This window comes from Schistocerca nitens, chromosome 9, assembly GCF_023898315.1.
Source record: "Schistocerca nitens isolate TAMUIC-IGC-003100 chromosome 9, iqSchNite1.1, whole genome shotgun sequence".
In the NCBI taxonomy this organism is placed as follows: Eukaryota; Metazoa; Arthropoda; class Insecta; order Orthoptera; family Acrididae; genus Schistocerca; species Schistocerca nitens.
The window spans coordinates 515,255,740-515,275,206 of NC_064622.1; the positions used below are offsets into that span (position 1 = coordinate 515,255,740).

Consider the following 19,467-nt stretch of genomic DNA (forward strand, 5'->3'; position numbering starts at 1 on the left):
ATCATTTCCATTTACAAGTTAGTTAAATACCAAACCACTGAATAACACAGCGAATGCCACACAACGTTAATTTGAACCTGTTTTTAGGTTAACTTACCTGTAATTTTCAAGTGCTTTATGAAACAATGTTTGTGGGGGAAAAAAGTGAAGTAAACATAAAATAACATTGGCATGACATTGGCCTCCAGGTGGTGTTACGTGGTTAAGTTTCTTGACACAAAGGTGCTCTATTCAGCAGATCTGAATCGGTAAAAGTCTCAATAATTTGTGCTTTGTGTCCTGTCACCATTCTACTTGGTGTGGTGGCTGATGGGAGTAACGTTAAACACTGCACCGGTTACGATTTTTTTCTATTAGCATAGCACTTTTTGAGGCTTTATTCTTATTGTCAAGTGCAAATACTTAAGTACTTTTTGTGATGCTTCACAAACAAACAGAGTGTGTGTGTGTGTGTGTGTGTGTGTGTGTGTGTGTGTGTGGTTTTCTGCATAGTGGAGTAGGCATAGTACACTTTGTAACCTTAAAGAAATGACTACAGTGCAATAGAGGCAGATGAAAACATGAGACAGCATCATTACATAAATATTTGCACTTGAAAACGAGAATAAATTCTCAAAATGTGTCATGTAAAGTACTAAAAATAATGTAACTGGTGTAGTGTTTCATTACTTAAATAATGACTGACACAGTTTCTGGTTTTCCAGAAACATCAGTTATGATGACTGAAATTAAGTTAAATGCTTCTACTTCCCAAACAATGGAAATTCTAGATTGGAGAATATATATATCATAAAAAGGACAGATTGCTTCTCACTGTAAAGATGACACATGCCAAGTGTTGGGAGACTGTGTGTGTGTGTGTGTGTGTGTGTGTGTGTGTGTGTGTGTGTGTGTGTGTGTGTGGTGGTGGTGGGGGGGGGGGGGGGGGAGAAGAGAAGCACTGAAGGGGAAAGACCAGTGAGTGTATTGGCAGAGAGTGGAACACAATGAGGGTGGGGGGGATGTGAATTGGAAGGAAGTGACAGGACAGATGGGGGCTTTGACTAAAAGCTTTTATGTAACAGTCTTTCCGTTGTACCTGTAGGCAACTCACTGTGTCATCTGTAGGACAATGAGCAGAGATCTATTCTTTTCATAATACTGTTTCTACTTCCCAGTCAGTTGCCAGTTTGTTTCATCAGCAGCTAAACACAGAACAAAATTCAGATACTGAAATCTATTAGATAATAAGTCCCCAGCAAATATTTTAATTCCTATTATGTACACGCATCATACATAAACTATGAGAAAGGAAGGGCAGGAGATCCTAAATGTAATTTTTACCACTTAAGAAGTTATTCTTCACATTTTACACTTTTTAAGTCCCTTGAAAAGTATAAAAGCAGAGTTCTATTGCATTGCCAACTTCTGGTATTTCCCTTGCAAGACCACATGTATCATATAACTTTACTTCTAATCTAGATCCAAGTCGTTTTTTGATTTAAAAAAAAGCTGTTTGTCAATGAAAACTGAACTATGACACTAGTGGTGTACCGCAGAAATAGCGGTTAACAAAAGGCACTGAAGTATCATGTGGCAGAAAGGGAGAGCTACATATAATGGTCAGGATAAGCACAGATGCACTAAGGCTTTCATACTGTAGAAGGCATTTTCTACACTCCTGGAAATGGAAAAAAGAACACATTGACACCGGTGTGTCAGACCCACCATACTTGCTCCGGACACTGCGAGAGGGCTGTACAAGCAATGATCATACGCACGGCACAGCGGACACACCAGGAACCGCGGTGTTGGCCGTCGAATGGCGCTAGCTGCGCAGCATTTGTGCACCGCCGCCGTCAGTGTCAGCCAGTTTGCCGTGGCATACGGAGCTCCATCGCAGTCTTTAACACTGGTAGCATGCCGCGACAGCGTGGACGTGAACCGTATGTGCAGTTGCCGGACTTTGAGCGAGGGCGTATAGTGGGCATGCGGGAGGCCGGGTGGACGTACCGCCGAATTGCTCAACATGTGGGGCGTGAGGTCTCCACAGTACATCGATGTTGTCGCCAGTGGTCGGCGGAAGGTGCACGTGCCCGTCGACCTGGGACCGGACCGCAGCGACGCACGGATGCACGCCAAGACCGTAGGATCCTACGCAGTGCCGTAGGGGACCGCACCGCCACTTCCCAGCAAATTAGGGACACTGTTGCTCCTGGGGTATCGGCGAGGACCATTCGCAACCGTTCCATGAAGCTGGGCTACGGTCCCGCACACCATTAGGCCGTCTTCCGCTCACGCCCCAACATCGTGCAGCCCGCCTCCAGTGGTGTCGTGACAGGCGTGAATGGAGGGACGAATGGAGACGTGTCGTCTTCAGCGATGAGAGTCACTTCTGCCTTGGTGCCAATGATGGTCGTATGAGTGTTTGGCGCCGTGCAGGTGAGCGCCACAATCAGGACTGCATACGACCGAGGCACACAGGGCCAACACCCGGCATCATGGTGTGGGGAGCGATCTCCTACACTGGCCGTACACCACTGGTGATCGTCGAGGGGACACTGAATAGTGCACGGTACATCCAAACCGTCATCGAACCCATCGTTCTACCATTCCTAGACCGGCAAGGGAACTTGCTGTTCCAACAGGACAATGCACGTCCGCATGTATCCCGTGCCACCCAACGTGCTCTACAAGGTGTAAGTCAACTACCCTGGCCAGCAAGATCTCCGGATCTGTTGTCCCCCATTGAGCATGTTTGGGACTGGATGAAGCGTCGTCTCACGCGGTCTGCACGTCCAGCACGAACGCTGGTCCAACTGAGGCGCCAGGTGGAAATGGCATGGCAAGCCGTTCCACAGGACTACATCCAGCATCTCTACGATCGTCTCCATGGGAGAATAGCAGCCTGCATTGCTGCGAAAGGTGGATATACACTGTACTAGTGCCGACATTGTGCATGCTCTGTTGCCTGTGTCTATGTGCCTGTGGTTCTGTCAGTGTGATCATGTGATGTATCTGACCCCAGGAATGTGTCAATAAAGTTTCCCCTTCCTGGGACAATGAATTCACGGTGTTCTTATTTCAATTTCCAGGAGTGTATTATTGAGAATAGTTAAGAAAATCAAAAAGCTTGCATTTAAAAATAAAGACTAAATGATTCATGATACGCAGTATATAACAAGCCCTTTTAACAACATCTTTCTAATTGTAACAGAGAAACTCTGTACTTAGTTCAAAAGAAAAAAAGCGCTTCAGTTTATGCAATAATCAATACCGCATGAATTCCATCAATCTGAGATAACACGAATTTATTAAGTAGCTCATAGGGGTTAATAACATTTAAAACAAAATAGTGGAATCATGTTGTTCAAATGAAGCTACTGTACTGAGCAACATATTTAATGAATCACTTTCACTAGGTGTCTTTCCAGACAGACAGAAGTTTAAGAACAGTTGTAGGATAAGATATCAATAACTATAAACTAGTTTCACTATTACCTTCCTTCTCAAATTGTCTTCCAAAAGGCAATATTTCTAAGTGATGGTTGAGCATATCTGAAATATAAAATTCTTAGCCAGTAAGAGTTGCTACTTTTTAGTGACCTAAGATTTTTTTTCTCTCTGCTACTTAAGAGCCAGCAAAACTGATATCTGATGGAGGAATATACTTTGCCTGTACAAGTAAATTTATTGGATCTTCTTTCAATACATTATTTTTTGCAACACTCATCATGAGGGTTGCATGGATTATGAAACATGACCATATGCCACAACATATTCTTTTGATAAACCAGACACTAATTCTCTGGTTGTTGCCTGCCTTGCTATTTTGTAATGTGTAAAAGTTACCATTAAAACTCATGACACTTTGCTGTTCTCCAATGTCATCTGAATCAAACATAACTGTTTGCAGCACTTGTGTTATGTAAGCCAGGCCACAGCAACTATGTCATATGAATCCGGTTGCATCAAATGTTGTCTAAATGTTATCACAACCACCTCCGCTAGCAATACTCACTATGATAACCACTCCTATGAACACTGATGTGAGTGCATGTAACACAGTAGTCATCCCACCACCACCACCACCACCACCACCACCACCACCACAATTATACTGGTAAAATAACCTTTCATTGTGATTTTTTAGGACTAAAAAGCCAGTTTGTCCCAGCATATGTTACTTCTGATGAAACAAAGTCCAATCATGTCTTTGCATTATTCGACGCGTGTTTGGACACAGATGCGCAGGATATCTTAAGAGCCACCACTGACTTTAAAATGGAATGCAGGAAGGTTAGGGCTTAGTGTACCATCCATCAATGGAGTCATTGGAGACAGAGCTCCAGTTCACACTGGGGATGTACACCTCCCAGTCTCTTTCAAAGGAACCACCCTGGCATTTGGCTTAATCAATTTAGGGAAATCATGGAAAACCTAAATCTCGGTAGTAGGATGAGGATATGAACCTCAAACCTTTTGAATCCAAGTTCAGAAGCATTTCCACTGGGCCACAACACTCGGTACCACCCACTTCAAATAAATACACTGTCACATTGCTTATCCGAGGAAAATGTTAATAGGCCCAACGATTGCACGCAGCTGCAACTGTTGGGTCACCTAGGACACTGTGAGGTAGTGCAATCTGCGACGATATTCCGAGGCATTTTTAGCTACAATGTTCACCCATAGATGTGCAATAAATCTTCCTGGTCTGTGATGGTGACCTGGACACATATCCGAGCACATTGTTGAAAGAAACCCGTTCTTACACTTTGTGATTTTGGACACACTTGTTGTTTTCCCTGTCTCCCTCCCTATCCACCTGTCTGTCTGTCACTACTCCTTAATTTTACAATCTCTGCCAACATTCTATATCCCTGGCTAAATTTTACTGTTCCAGTTACAAAATAAAGCACTTGCACTTGTCTTACTCATGCTCCTGATGCCCTTATGTGAAATTTAGGTGCCATTAATATGAACATGTCTTCTCCTCTGGTCTAGTTACATATTTTATTTTTGTCGGCAGTTGTGGAATTTTACGTAGATGTGTAGAACAAGAAACGGAAGTATGATGGGCAATATGAGAGCTGTAAAGACAGGATTTTTACTGTTGGATCAATAATGTATGCTAGAACCAACTCTGAGCATCATATTCATATTTGCAGCAATTACGGAGATAATTAGTTTCCATGTCACAATTCGTTTGCATGTTGGATATTAATGTCAGCACTTGGAGAAAAAGTAAGGCAAAACTTCTACAGTGATTTCATAATTTTGCTGCTTTTATGTACAATTAAGTAACAGAATTTGTCGGAACACTTAGGGAAATGAATATTTGTCACACTATCTTAATATTGTATTTCATAATGGCACACATGATGAGTCACATATACACTGCACGGCTCTCCCACTGCCGCGTAATAAATTCATGAAAACTTAAAAATGTAGCACAGAAATGAGGACATCCACTTAAGACAGTAATACTGTTCACACCAACACTGTATTCTTACAATGCTAAAGCTCTTACAGTCTGATTACAAAGGCCATTTCTGAACAATAAATCAGGATGATACAACACATGTATTTACACAAAAGTTGACAAGCAACTCCTCTTCAGTTCCATTAATTTTCACATAAATAGCTCTCAATAATACCATCACTATTCAAGTGTATCTAGTTCAACAACTTGCTGATTAAGGTTTCTAAACAAGAATAACTTTAAATACACTTCTCTCTACTGACAATGTCTTGTCCAAGTTAGGCCCATAAGAGGACATTTTAAACACACAGAATAATTACTGCTAGCACATTGTTGACTTCTTACATTGTTGGTGCTTAATCTCCAAACTAGAGACAACAAAATGGCTGTGTAGACTAAGAACCTGTAGCACAAAGTCCTGAGACAAAAAAGTCCAAGTTACTGTCCAAAATTGATGAGAAATGACTTTTCATCTTGTGTTTATAGCTTATGGATCCAGCGGAACCTGGAATGTAAGAATTACAATTTGCAATGACATTCACAAGAACCTTGTTACAAGTCTAAATCTTCAAATAAGAAAATATACACACTTTAGGTAATTGTATAGAAACACAATTTTGGTACATGCTGAGAAGATGGTATGACACTACCTACACATATTAAATTGCAGTATGGAATCAACAAGCAAACTCTACCAACTACTACATACCCAAATATATATGATTAAGATTTTGAGCAACAATCTGATCTTTGTATGTACTAATGACTGCTTAACACTATTGTATAGGGATTTCTAAATTTATAATTGTGTGTCCTAACTGTTCCTTATCGTATCTAACATGGGCCCTCACAATTCCTTTTTATATCATGAATTTCCACATGCTTTTAGAATATCAATCCCACTGTAAATTCAAAGGAATACAGATCTAAATATGAGAAGTTCCAAACTTTTGAGGAAATAGTTTCCTGTGTTGTCCAGCAAAACTATTTGATTGATATACCTTCACATAATTTTTTAACAACAGCAACATAACATTTCATCTGTTTCCAAATAAAAAATTATCACCGAGAAGCAGTTGGCGAATATGGGCTTTATACTATACTCTGTGTGAAAATCTTTGCTTCTCCTGTCTAGATGCAGATTTTCATCTGACATTTCATACCAAATAATTCAATAAACAATAATTGCACTCTATAAGAAACATAAAATCTAACCACATTATGTGTCTGACTAAATTAATGTTGGAAAACAGCTGTCAAGAATAGCGAATATTGTTAGGAGGGAGTATTATGGCTGTCACATGATCCATCCATCCAATCTGGGCTTGTTGTCAATCTCATAAATTTAGCTATTTGTCTAATTTAATTATTGCTCTGCTAGTACTTGGTGTGCCATTAAGTACTTAGTTTTGTTGTTACACTTCACTATTTTGTTTGTTATTTATCTTACTTGGCAATGACAGTAGCTACAAAATTAGCTGAAATGGAAATTAGGGTTTACAGTTCGGTTGATAAAGAAGTCATTACAGACAGCCCAAATGCGGGATGGGAGAAAGAAGTTACCTACAATATGTGATCAAAAGTATCCGGACACCTGGCTGAAAATTACTTACAAGTTCATGGCACCCTCCATTGGTAATGCTGGAATTCAATATGGTGTTGGCCCACCCTTAGCCTTGATGACAGCGTCCACTCACACGCAGGCATACATTCAGTCAGGTACCGGAAGGTTTCTTGGGGAATGGTAGCCCATTCTGCATGGAGCGCTGCACTGAGGAGATGTAGCAATGTCAGTCGGTGAGGCCTGGCATGAAGTTGGCATTCCAAACTATCCCAAACGTGTTCTATAGGATTCAGGTCAGGACTCTGTGCAGGCCACTCCATTACAGGGATGTTATTGTTGTGTAACATTCCACCAGAGGCCGTACATTATGAACAGGTGCTCGATTGTGTAGAAAGATGCAATCACCCTCTCCGAATTGCTCTTCAACTGTGGTAAGCAAGAAGATGCTTAAAACATTAATGTAGGCCTGTGCAGTGATAGTGCCACACAAAAAAACAAGGGGTGCAAGCCCCCTGCATGAAAAACACGACTACGCTATAACATCGCCACCTCTGAATTTTACTGTTGGCACTACACACGATTGCAGATGACGTCCACAGGGCATTCGCCACACCCACACCCTGCCATCGGATCGCCACACTGTGTACCATGATTCGTCACTCCACACAATGTTTTTCCATTGTTCAATCATCCAATGCTTATGCTCCTTACACCAAGCGACGTGTCATTTGGCATTTATTGGTGTGATGTGTGGCTTATGAGCAGCCACTCAACCATGAAATCCAAGTTTTCTCACCTCTCGCCTGACTGTCATAGTACTTGCAGTGGATCCTGATGTAGTTTGTAATTCCTGTGTGATGGTCTGGACAGATGTCTGCCTATTACACATTACGACCCTCTTCAACTGTTGGCGGTCTCTGTCAGTCAACAGACAAGGTCAGCCTGTACGCTTTTGTGTCGTACGTGTCCCTTCACGTTTCCACTTCACTATCACATCAGAAACAGTGGACCTAAGGATGTTTAGGAGTCTTGTAATCTCAGGTACAGAAGTATGAAACAAGTGACACCCAATGACCTGACCACATTCAAAGTCCGTGAGTTCCGCGGAGTGCCCCATTCTGTTCTCTCTCAATGTCTAATGCCTACTGAGGTCGCTGATATGGAGTACCTGTCAGTAGGTGGCAGCACAATGCACCTAATATGAAAAACGTATGTTGTTGGGCGTGTCCGGATACTTTTTACCACATAGTGTATGTCCTCAAAGGAACTGTCCCAGCATTTGCTCTAAGTGATTTAGAGAAACAATGGGAAACCTACAGTGGACAACATGACAATGATCTGAAACGCATTCCTCTGACTGAGTACAAGGTCTTACCACACTGTCACAACACATAGTATTTTAGCTGAAATCAAGTAAGTATGTCGATTACCTAAGATTTCATGCTTAAGTGGTTGATGTTCTCACGAAATTCCTCAATCCCAGTTTATTTTTGTGAAAATTTCTCAGGATAGAATTTCATTTGGGAAAAAGAGTCAGAAGTGTTAACTTGGAGACCTACTTGTTTACATTATTTTTCCTTAAATTTTCTAGGTGTAAGGAACAGTTTCCTAGATAAATGTGGTACAAATTTTGTTAAAATACAGTATAACCCCACATTTACATGCCTGGAATTAACGTTTCCATGCCATTTACGAACCTTTTTTATTGCTCCTATCAAATTTCTTACATGCACAATGTTAATTTGCACCTGATTTTGCATTAACAAATTTATAATTTTTCTGCGATTTGTACATTATAAAAACATATTCTTGGAGAAAAAAACTGACAGAAAATAATGCTGGTATAATATTGGCTGTCAAGTAGTGTTTACAAACATTACAGGATTAAGTTTCTTGACACCAGGGCACTTCACTCAGCAGATTTGAACCAATAAACACGTAAAAGCTGAACAATTCATGCCGAATCTCCTGCCGCTCTCAAGCTCTACTCAGTGTGGTAACTGATGGGAGTAACTAGATTCGTTTGGATAAGGAACTTGTGATCAATCCCAAGCATTTCCAAACTGTCTTTCCTGTGCATACATAGTTTTGTCATTGTTGTGATCATTGTGACACCTTTGTCGAACCATATTTAGTGTGTCTCTTGATTTGGCCACTTGTACTGCTAGCTGACGTAATCACTCACTTTTTGTTGCTCAAATGTTTCTGGTTTAAACAGCACCTATTACGTATTTTTTCATGCTGAGCAAACCATATTTCAAGAACTTATTCTCATTGTCAAGTGAAGTTTTTACGATTTTTGTTTTTTGTTTTATTGAAGTTACACAAACAAAGAATGTGAGTGATAGTTTGCATGTTTGGATTTCCACATAACTGAGGAGGCACAGTACACGATAACCTAAAAAGACTACTACAGTGCAAGATACACAGAACACCACACGTGCTAACACCACAGAAAATACTTATGTACATAATTGCACTTGACAAGAAAAAATTCTCAAAACATTGTGCTTAAAAAAAGGGGGGTAACTACTGCAGTGTTTCATTATTTAAATAATTAATGATGGCTGCAGGCTTTCCAAAGACACCGATTATGACATATGAAATTGAGTCAAATGTTGCTAATTCCCAGCCAGCCATCAGTTCCAGTTACATCAGCGGGTTTTGTTAGATAATAAACCTTTATTAGATAGTAAACAAATCCCTGACAAGGATTTTGATGCCTATTATGTACACTCTTTGACATAAAACTCGACCGGCGGCCGGCCGCTTCAGAGGCTAAGTCCGCGCCGATCGCGACATGGGACAAAAAAACTGGCCAACTCGCTAATTCTCTAAGTCCGGTTATCTGCACAATCTGGCAACACTGTAGACTGCGGCACTTCCTGGAGGAAAACTTGTCCCAAGATAGAGAAACTCTAGGCTGATTACGCCTGTGGTCTAGTGGTAGCGTGCGTTGTTTTTGTTCATAATGCCAGTGGATCGAGAGCAGCTGGCATAAAATATTTTTATAGCCTCTTCTGTCTGAATGCTGAAGACGTGAATGTAATGGTAGCGCAGATTCAATCTATTTCGCTTTGTGACACACCGATATCAAAATTTTATCCAGTAACGATTTTGCGGCAGATTTCCTGCAGACTGTCCTCCTCTGGACGCCGTATGCGGCAAAGCTCCGGGATCCATTTGCTGGCTACTGGCAGCGGCCGTGGCGACAGCAGCGGCGCTGCACTCCCCCGTTCTTTATCGAAAGCGCCTGCTACCGCTCATCGCTTTTGATGATTTAAAACGCTTTATTATTAAATGTTGCTCCACAGAAAATTTCTACAATTTCCATTCACGCTCAAAAGCAAAGGAGACAGACGCCCTGATTAGTAGGCGGGTAATCGGCAAGAGCTGAGTATGGCCCGAAATTAATTTTATAGACTGGAACGAAATTAAACCACCTCACTACATTCGATGGATTTATAAATGCTTCATACCTCGTTTCTTTTCCTTTCAAACTTAATTATTTGTGCAACTTTTGGTCAATGTTTGGATGTTTTCGTCAAGCCAGAGTGAGCGTCTGTGGTGTAAAGTGTATTACAGTTCTTGTTTCATTCCTTATGGTAAGTCTATGCGATAAACTGTGTGAATACCTTACAATGCATGCTCTGTAGCAGTGCAGGCACACTGCACATTTGGAGTTCCATGTGTGGATTCATGAAGTATTTATTGTTGATCGGAAGTGATAGTTAAGGTCATCAGATTTAAACCAGAAAAATTTGTCGTTTTGAAGGTTTCAGAGAACGGAAAGGAATTGCTAACGCCGGTGTTAGAAAACGTTTACAGTTAAATGCTATTGCAAAAATTTAGAAGAAGGGAACTATATTAATGAACATGTGCACTTCATAAACAACCTTCTGACATGTTAGACCTATATGACGAACAAAGCTCAAATTTATATCGTTGACAGTCGGTTTGAATCTTTTCAGGACCTATTTTACAGTGAAGCACCTTGGAATTTGCAAAGCAGAAATCCATGATATTAACTTAATTTACTAAGTCGAAATCGGACGAAGATTGATGTTTAAAGGCATTCTTCAGATTTCGCATAAGAAATTTTTACTAGCAGTTTGCAACTCCATTAATTAAAATGGAAAATAAAAGGTTGTAGTCAGCGGCTTCTACCGTGATTCGAACTTATAGTAGAAGCACTGCAACGCACAAGGGAACCTCTGAGCTAACGACACACTGGCGGCCAGAGGCGGACTATAGTCACTGCGATGTTGCCTGAGCCTCAAAACGCAACCTTAAACACACAAAAAGAGGAGGTGGAGATTACTGTTTTAACGTCCCGTCGACAACGATGTCATTAGAGACGGAGCACAAGCTCGGATTAGGGAAGGATGGGGAAGGAAATCGGCCGTGCCTTTCCTAAGGAACCATCCCGGCATTTGCCTGAAGCGATTTAGGGAAATCATTGAAAACCGAAATCAGGATGGCCGGGCGCGGGATTGCACCGTCGTCCTCCCGAAGGCACACACAAACAGGTGTTACTTATGTGAAGAACGCCGTTCTTGGAGTCCAGAAATTAAATATACTTTCTAATTGTGTCATCTTGCAGTGGATTATATCGTACGAGTCTTCGATGTGGAAAACGAATGTCAAGTGAATTTAGCGAGGTAACGCCGACCTACAACCGGAAGTAAATGCACTATCAGAGTGTTGACAAATACTTGCTACGACGCTGCCATTTCTCGGCTCTCTGACGAGGCAGCTCTTCAGCGAAATGCTTGCCGTGATTCTCCGATACGGTTCTTCAGAGTGGAGACGCGCGCGCACGTTTGGTTTTTATGCGGTGTTCTCCCCTGATGGTTTCTGACGTCGCCTTGTGGGCTATGTAATACATATGAGACATTCAATTATCATTAATCCAGAATGATACAAGTTTCAGCTTCCGGCGTGGAAGAAGGCTGTTGACGCCGACATTATATCATTTCAACGTAGGGAAAGCAAAACGGATCATTCAATGTTTCTCATTCAACATAAAGCATGTGAGATAAATTTCCGTAACGTTCTTAATCATCTAAAAATACAAACGAAGTAAAAATACACCAGAAGCTTATTCGAATTGAATATAATGTAAGATACCAAACGCTTTGCACCTCGATGTCGAATTTGTCCACTTGCAATCGTTTGCAGCATGCACATAGAATGTCATGATTACCACGTTAATGAAGAAATATGTTGGTAAGGATGGAAGCAAGAAGAGACGCAGTCAACAAATATTCTATTCCTCATGGCATTCATTTCATTTGACACGTAAGAAGAGGTAAAGCGGGAATTTACTTTCGTTAACACGAAAGATATGCCGCACATATTGATAACGAGGAAGTCTGCGTCTTCATACGTTTCCTCCTTGAAATCTGTATGCTCTATTATATACTAAGTAGCCCGATCATTGTTTCAGTAATGTTACCCTCTTGTTTGACCCCGTAACGATGAACAGATTCCAAATGCATGTCTCTGCGTGAAAGTAGCTGTTCGAACCCTTCCTGTTTTTTTTTGTGTTTTATTGCTTGGAATTTCTGAAGCAGACCACTGTGCCTTCCCCCCTCGTGGGTTAGGTCTCAAAACTAAACCGTTTTGTATCCAATGGCATAATTTATTCATACAATATCAGCATAAGACTCTTGCGAGTGAGAGCATGACAATAACAATCGTAACAAGAACAAGCAAATAATGAATGATGTTTATTCCAACGCAGAACGAGAATGGCTTTAAATATAAAAATCTATATCTATATCCATATCTATTGACCTTGAGTTGGCACAATGCAAATATATTCTTAGCATTTAGTTACTGAATTTAGTTCTGGATGTTTGCAGAGAAAAGGAAAAGTCGGTACTTCTCGCTAGTGTAATATAATGCGAACCAGCAACTACCCTTTCCTTAGAACACGACTCAAGCAGGTCCTCAAGTAGGCACTGCTGCGTTGTGTTCCCTGACATTGCTCTGATGACGGTTAATGCAGATAGTTCCGATTATGAAATACAAAACGTATTGCAGGTTAGTTCCTAGGATAGTAACATTAAATTTGCGTTGTAGACGGCACATGAACGTGACGACTATCCATATTACTCATCAATATAAAAAGACAATATTTTGGGAATTTAGCAGGATTACTCAAAATGAATTCTGAAATTGGGTGACTGACCGCACAGGTGCTAAACGTCGTCAAGAGTATGCGATGTCCTAATCGCATTAGGAATATGAAGATCGTCTTCGACAGCTCGCAACTTTCACATTGCTATCTCCACCCTACTCCAGACAGCTCTCGGTGGAGTTGCACTACGTTGCCGATGTTATGGAAGGCCTTCAAACCGACAACAGACCACATATTGAAAAATATAAGTGAATTCTCTTGCAGCGTAAGCTTATTGTAACTAATCTAAAAATTATTGGAGAGGAACATTGTCCTATTCAAAAAAAGTAAAATGTTACACACTGTTGACGTCAAACGGACATTATCTATGTCCTGTCTTGTGTCCTACTCATCTATAATATCAAGTGTACTATGAAAATGATTATATATAATGGATTATAAGGTAATGCATTGATACCAGATGGTAGATGGTGGGGGCCGGCCGATGTGGCCGTGCGGTTCTAGGCGCTTCAGTCTGGAACCGCGTGACCGCTACGGTCGCAGGTTCGAATCCTGCCTCGGGCATGGATGTGTGTGATGTCCTTAGGTTAGTTAGGTTTAAGTAGTTCTAAGTTCTAGGGGACTGATGACCTTAGAAGTTAAGTCCCATAGTGCTCAGAGCCATTTGAACCATTTGAACTATTTAACACAAAATGACATTAAAAATTTAAGTTATTCACGAGCAGCTAGTTGAGAATATGTATGAACATTAAATGACACGACGAACCGTCTTGTTCTGCATATGGATTCAAACCCAGCTCATGCAGACTAGGCAAAGATGTCGTGACTGACGGAAACTAACAGTCATTCCTGATTAGGAATACAGAGAGTGATATACCCCGATTTTAGACAGTATCAGTTGGCAAATATCAACTTTAAATTGCATAACGCAAACATTTTTAACAGACGCGAATTCCTACCCAGCATCTATTGTCCCTGTTAACGAACTACGAGAGATGTTAAATATTGCTTCTTCACAAGTAACTTACTTGAAATGCCGTGAGGTAAAGCTGTGTGTTGGACACGGATTTAAACCCGGAACCTAATCGGATTGCTATCGAAGCACAGTCAAATGTGACATATCGGAATTTCGCGGCAGTAGCTAGATGTTTTAATTGAAATGACGAGACGAAACATTAATTTTTTCCTTCCCAGGACTCCAACCCGGCACCTATCGCTATTATATTCTAGAGAAAACGAACGTTAAATATGGGTTTGTTGCACCAGCAGTGACATGTGAGCATGTTTGAACTGAAATAATATGACGAAGAGTTCAGCGCTCACTGGGAATAGAGCCCCACACATATCGTTGTTGACTACACACAAAGAGACGTCAGCTACCGAATTTTTCTCCACCAGCTGCTCAGAATAGCATCTTGAACTTACAGTCATCTCGCAAATAGTTCTGTGTCTCACTGGGAGTTAAAAACGTCAGATATCGTTAGTGTTGACAGCGAATGAAAATACATTAAAAATAAAAATTATTATCCACCAGCAGATAGGTGTTCTCATGCTAGAGCTTGATAATACATAATTAAATCTTTAGTGCCGGGCCAGGATTCGATACCATTCACGCATAATATGTGAAGGTGTTGAGGAATCTGCAGTTTTGAACAAACAACAAATTGTAGCCGAGCTGTATTGCCACGAAGGGATCAAATTCCGCGTTAAGGGCGGTCTGAGTTGCATTCCCAGTTCAGAACCAATTTTATCGACATACAGAAGCTCAAATAAAAGATGGAATAAGTGTCCCGTGACCATACATAGCGTTTGTGTCGTCACTTGAAATAAATAACTAGTATAAGAAAGGTTACTGGTGATAGAGTTTCTACATGTCGCCACTCCAGACTTTATTGTGGTTCAACCTACCGTCTACTTGGTAAAGAAGGAATATCATCTTTAATGTGAATTTTCAGACCACGCAGCCATTATATCTTCTTCACTTGGTGTAGCCAGGAGAGAATGGAATCTGTCTCTCCCTATCTAAAATCATTGACAGAAGTGGGAATCGAACCCAGACCATAGGTATAACAACCTACCATCCGTCCAACAGACCACGAAATCCTCTTCTCTGCGAGTCATTTTTCTATCGTAACGCAGTTGCGCCACACTGGATGAGAATTCTGACACACAGGCTCCCTGTAGTAATTTGCAGCATGTTCAGTAAATTCATTTACTTGGTTGACCGAATCACCATGAACTAGCTGCCTCGGCTACCCAGTGCATACATTCGACTATTTTGTAATCACAGAAATAAAATCACGTAACTGCCACCTACACACAACTGCCAACATTGTAGGATGCAGAAGTTTAAATAGGAAGTGTTCCTTTCCCCTTGAGCTATTCTATTGCGCTATCTGTTACTAGAAAACGTCGTTCAGTCCAAAAGAAAAGCTGTAACTGTTTGTCTCTCAGAAGTCAAGACCTGGCCATATGCATAATCTCACAGTGCTGTGGAATCCAAAAGTTCTGGAGGAATAGTTGCCGAGCTCTGGAGCTGTTGTAGCTACGTGTCAGCTTGTAGCATAGATAAGATGTCGCGAGTTCGAATACATTCAGTGCTACATTATTTAAAACGCAATTCTGCTCTCTGTTGAAGTTATCAATCTAATGGAACTTTGAACATAATTCCCTTCACTTCTCAACCCAAAGTAGTCGCATGTGGAAAAAGGACTAACTACTGTGACATTTTGTTCTATTCAGGTTTAACAGACAGGAGGCAGCAGATGCATCTCGAAGATGTGCAGGGAGAGCGCATCGTGCCATAATATGTCAGAAAAGTATTTTCTACATTAGCCGTCGTGTGGTAGTGATATTTTATTCTTCTTCAAACTTTGATTGACAGCTTTAACTCAGAACAAGTTTTCTACATGTATGTAATCAATAAACTGCATGTGCATCGTCAGACTGTCATAGGTAACATCAGAGAATTCGCATATATCGTTGATGATTAATTTCTCTCTCATGTTTACTATTGTTTTAACAACACTAAAGGAAACCTTACGAAAATTGTGCACTGTATTATAAGAAATGAAATAAAACTAACCATGATAACCTTACGACGAAAGTATCTGTACACAAGCATGCCTCTATCGACACGAATTAGTAAAATACTACTCACTTAGATTTTGATTGGGTCTGTGTTTAATTGGTATGCTGTGTCATACTCAAGAGGTATGCAAATGTGGCATTTCATAAATATAGTTACGTATTCCTAGAAACCCAAAATTCGCATGTCAGCAGCGGAAAGAGGCGTTACCTGTTGTGCAGCATTGTAAGTTTTTCAACATTGCACTATGAGCTGAAAGCATTTTCTTGCGATTTTCTCATTGATGTTTGATCTGGCTGCTTGTAGCTCTTTCACAGAAGGGATAAAAACGCCACAGTCAGTGAGACGAACTGCGAACCGTAACAGACGCTGTTTCACAGGTCAGCACGTTACCACAGAGCTGGCGAGGAGGTATGGGTCTCAGCTTCCTATTACGACGGCAATAGTAACTAGAACTCGTAAACCGCTATTTAAAGGTCGAGATTAGTTGCGATTTACACCTGCAACGACTTTCCTGGGCTGAAAACCGTAAATTTTCAATCTTTTGTTACCCTTCAAGCTATAATAACTCAGATTATTCAATGGAAATGACAGGTAAAATCAAGTGAACTTTGAGGCTTAATTCCGTGTACACCAGGAAGTAACTCGTCGATCACAGAGTTGCCAAACATACGTTGCCTTGTTGCCAAATCTCAGTTACAGTACCAGCAGGAAGAAGACGAACCGATGTGATCCTACAGCGGTCTGGGAAGTGACCATAGCTGGTGTCTCCAAGTCGCGGCTGCTACGGCCTGGAATACGTAATGCGTCTGATTCGCTTTCTGTAACTAGGTTTAGGGACTGGAGCGTAGTTACTAATAATACTCAGAACTGACTGCAAACTGAGCATCATAAATCAGTAACTCTCATTGTTGTTTTTATATTTCTTTTGTAAGTGCACTCAAAACTAAGAAAGTCAATCACAGGCGTTTTCGTGCCTCGCCGATAGTCGAGCACAACATACAAATAAAAATAAAAAGGAATGTGTGTGTGTGTGTGTGTGTGTGTGTGTGTGTGTGTGTGAGAGAGAGAGAGAGAGAGAGAGAGAGAGAGAGAGAGAGAGAGAGAGAAATAAAAAGCAATGAGAGAGAGTGTAAAAAATTCTTGTAAAGAAATTGAATCATGGTATTTAAAGAAATCTTTCATTAAAATGACACGTTCCACATCATTACGAAATGTATCAATGGAACAAGAGTTAATCTAATGTAATCTAATCTAATCTAATCACATCATATTGATGAATAGCCATGAAGAGTCATGAATTACCGAAATTTTTGCCAATACCAGTAACCAAATCTAAACTTGAAAATAAAAGACGACAATTTTTGTAATAAACCGTGACTCCTATCAAGACCCTTTCATCCCTGTTATCTAACCTCGAAAGATGTCTGATATACCTCCATTCTGAAGTAACAAAGTGTGCATGCATTTAAAGATGAAGTGCATGATGTGAAGTTCTGTGACGGAGATACGAACCCAACACGTAATCCGATTGTTAACTAAGAAAAATCAAATGTTACGTATCGGTTTTTCTTACGAGCCGCTAGGTGTCTGAATCTAAAATAAGGATACAAACTTTTGTGCCTAAGCGACAATCGAACTGCACACCTACCGTGCATCCACGAATATAGCTTAAGTATCAGTTGCTTACTCATGAACAGTAGGATGTGTGCGTGTTTGACCAGAAATAACGACACCTGTTGCGATTGTTGGCAACACATGAACAGACATTGAAATTGCGCGTTAATTTTCACTAGCAGGTGGGTGTGCACTTGATAAAGCTAGAAATGAAATTATGAATATTTTTGTACTGGATCAGGTTTCAGACCCACATACTTACCTTTGGAGGAGACCTAGAGAAGATTGCAGTCTTGGGAAAAGGAACGAAATGACTGAACTACTGTTCCGAGAGAGTCAGATCCTCGAAAGAGGAGATACGAATTCGAATCACAGTCCAGCACCAAATTTTTAAACATCTCTAGTTCAATCAAGTACAAGTAAAATAAGAGCCCTGTCCCCTTAAATGCTATCGGTTCATCAAATAAAATAAAATTTTCTAATGTAAGTAAGCTTACTGGCGACTGTATTTCTGTTTACCATGACTTCCGCTGTGTCATTTCCCAACGTAAACCGGCTCTGCCCAGTTGGTAATGAAGGAACATGATGTTTAATGCGGATTCTGGATTATCACGTCTTTCTCTTGAGGTTACCAGAGGTAAAATAAACCTGTTTGTGCCTCTTAAAAGTAAATGCCTGAACCCACGCATGGCACCTGTGATAGCTCGTTCCACCAGACCATTGTGGCCACATTACCCAGCCCCAGGAGTGTGCTGTAACGGATGATGTGCTTAGCTTACAAAATTAGTCACGGTGGAAAAAATGCGAGTCTATTAAATGGTCAAGTAGAAGCAAGCTTCTGACGCAGAGATTATGCTATTCTCATGTCAGCAGGATGTAAAGACTCTTCTAGGCATCATAGGCTGGATGTGAAGCGATTTTGATTTTTCACAAATTCAGCAAATTTCTTAGTTCGAGAAAATCCACTGTGAAGTGTGAAGTTGCCGGATAATTCGATTATTACTGTTATTATTACTATCATTTTATTCATACCGCTGATGGAACACGACCGTAGTCTTGAGGTAAAACGCGAGACCAGCTAATATGACGTCTGGAGACTGAAAGCACATATCGACAAAATTTATATCGCCCCTTTCCTCTCGGTGCTGAAGCTATGAGTGTAATTCAAGCGAATCTACAATTTCATATTAGCTGGTCTCGCGTTTTACCTCAAGACTGCGGTCGTAGTCAAGAGTAATGTACTAAGACCGGAGTCGAGACTTCCTCAGGGAAGTGCCGCAGTCTACATGTTGCTAGATCGAGCATATTGCCAGACATAGAATTCTGAGTGGAGCATGACTGTATTGTCCACCTTACGTGAACGACTCGGCGGTCAATTTTTTGGTCTGAGACTGTATCTACAACACATATTGCACGCTTACCAGAAGAATTAAAAAAAAAAAGTAGTTCATGAGAGCAACGTTAACCATAGCGTTCGAAGTATTCATAGTATTGTATACGTGTGTGTAAACGCCTTCCAATGACCACTCAAGAAAGACAAGGATACACAGTCTAGCTTCAATGTTATAAATACGCCTCAGTTTGTGGAT

General features: G+C 40.8%; 1 protein-coding gene across 1 annotated transcript in view; it reads right to left on the minus strand.

Moving 5' to 3' along the window:
* Positions 1 to 5,319: 5,319 nt before the first annotated feature.
* LOC126203762 (transmembrane protein 248-like) overlaps positions 5,320 to 19,467 on the minus strand; it is a 74,253-nt gene continuing 60,105 nt past the window's right edge. The window contains exon 6 of the mRNA XM_049938131.1: positions 5,320 to 5,969. Within this exon, the coding sequence (XP_049794088.1) occupies positions 5,952 to 5,969 (18 nt within the window). The 3' untranslated portion in view covers positions 5,320 to 5,951. The remainder of the gene's footprint in view (positions 5,970 to 19,467) is intronic.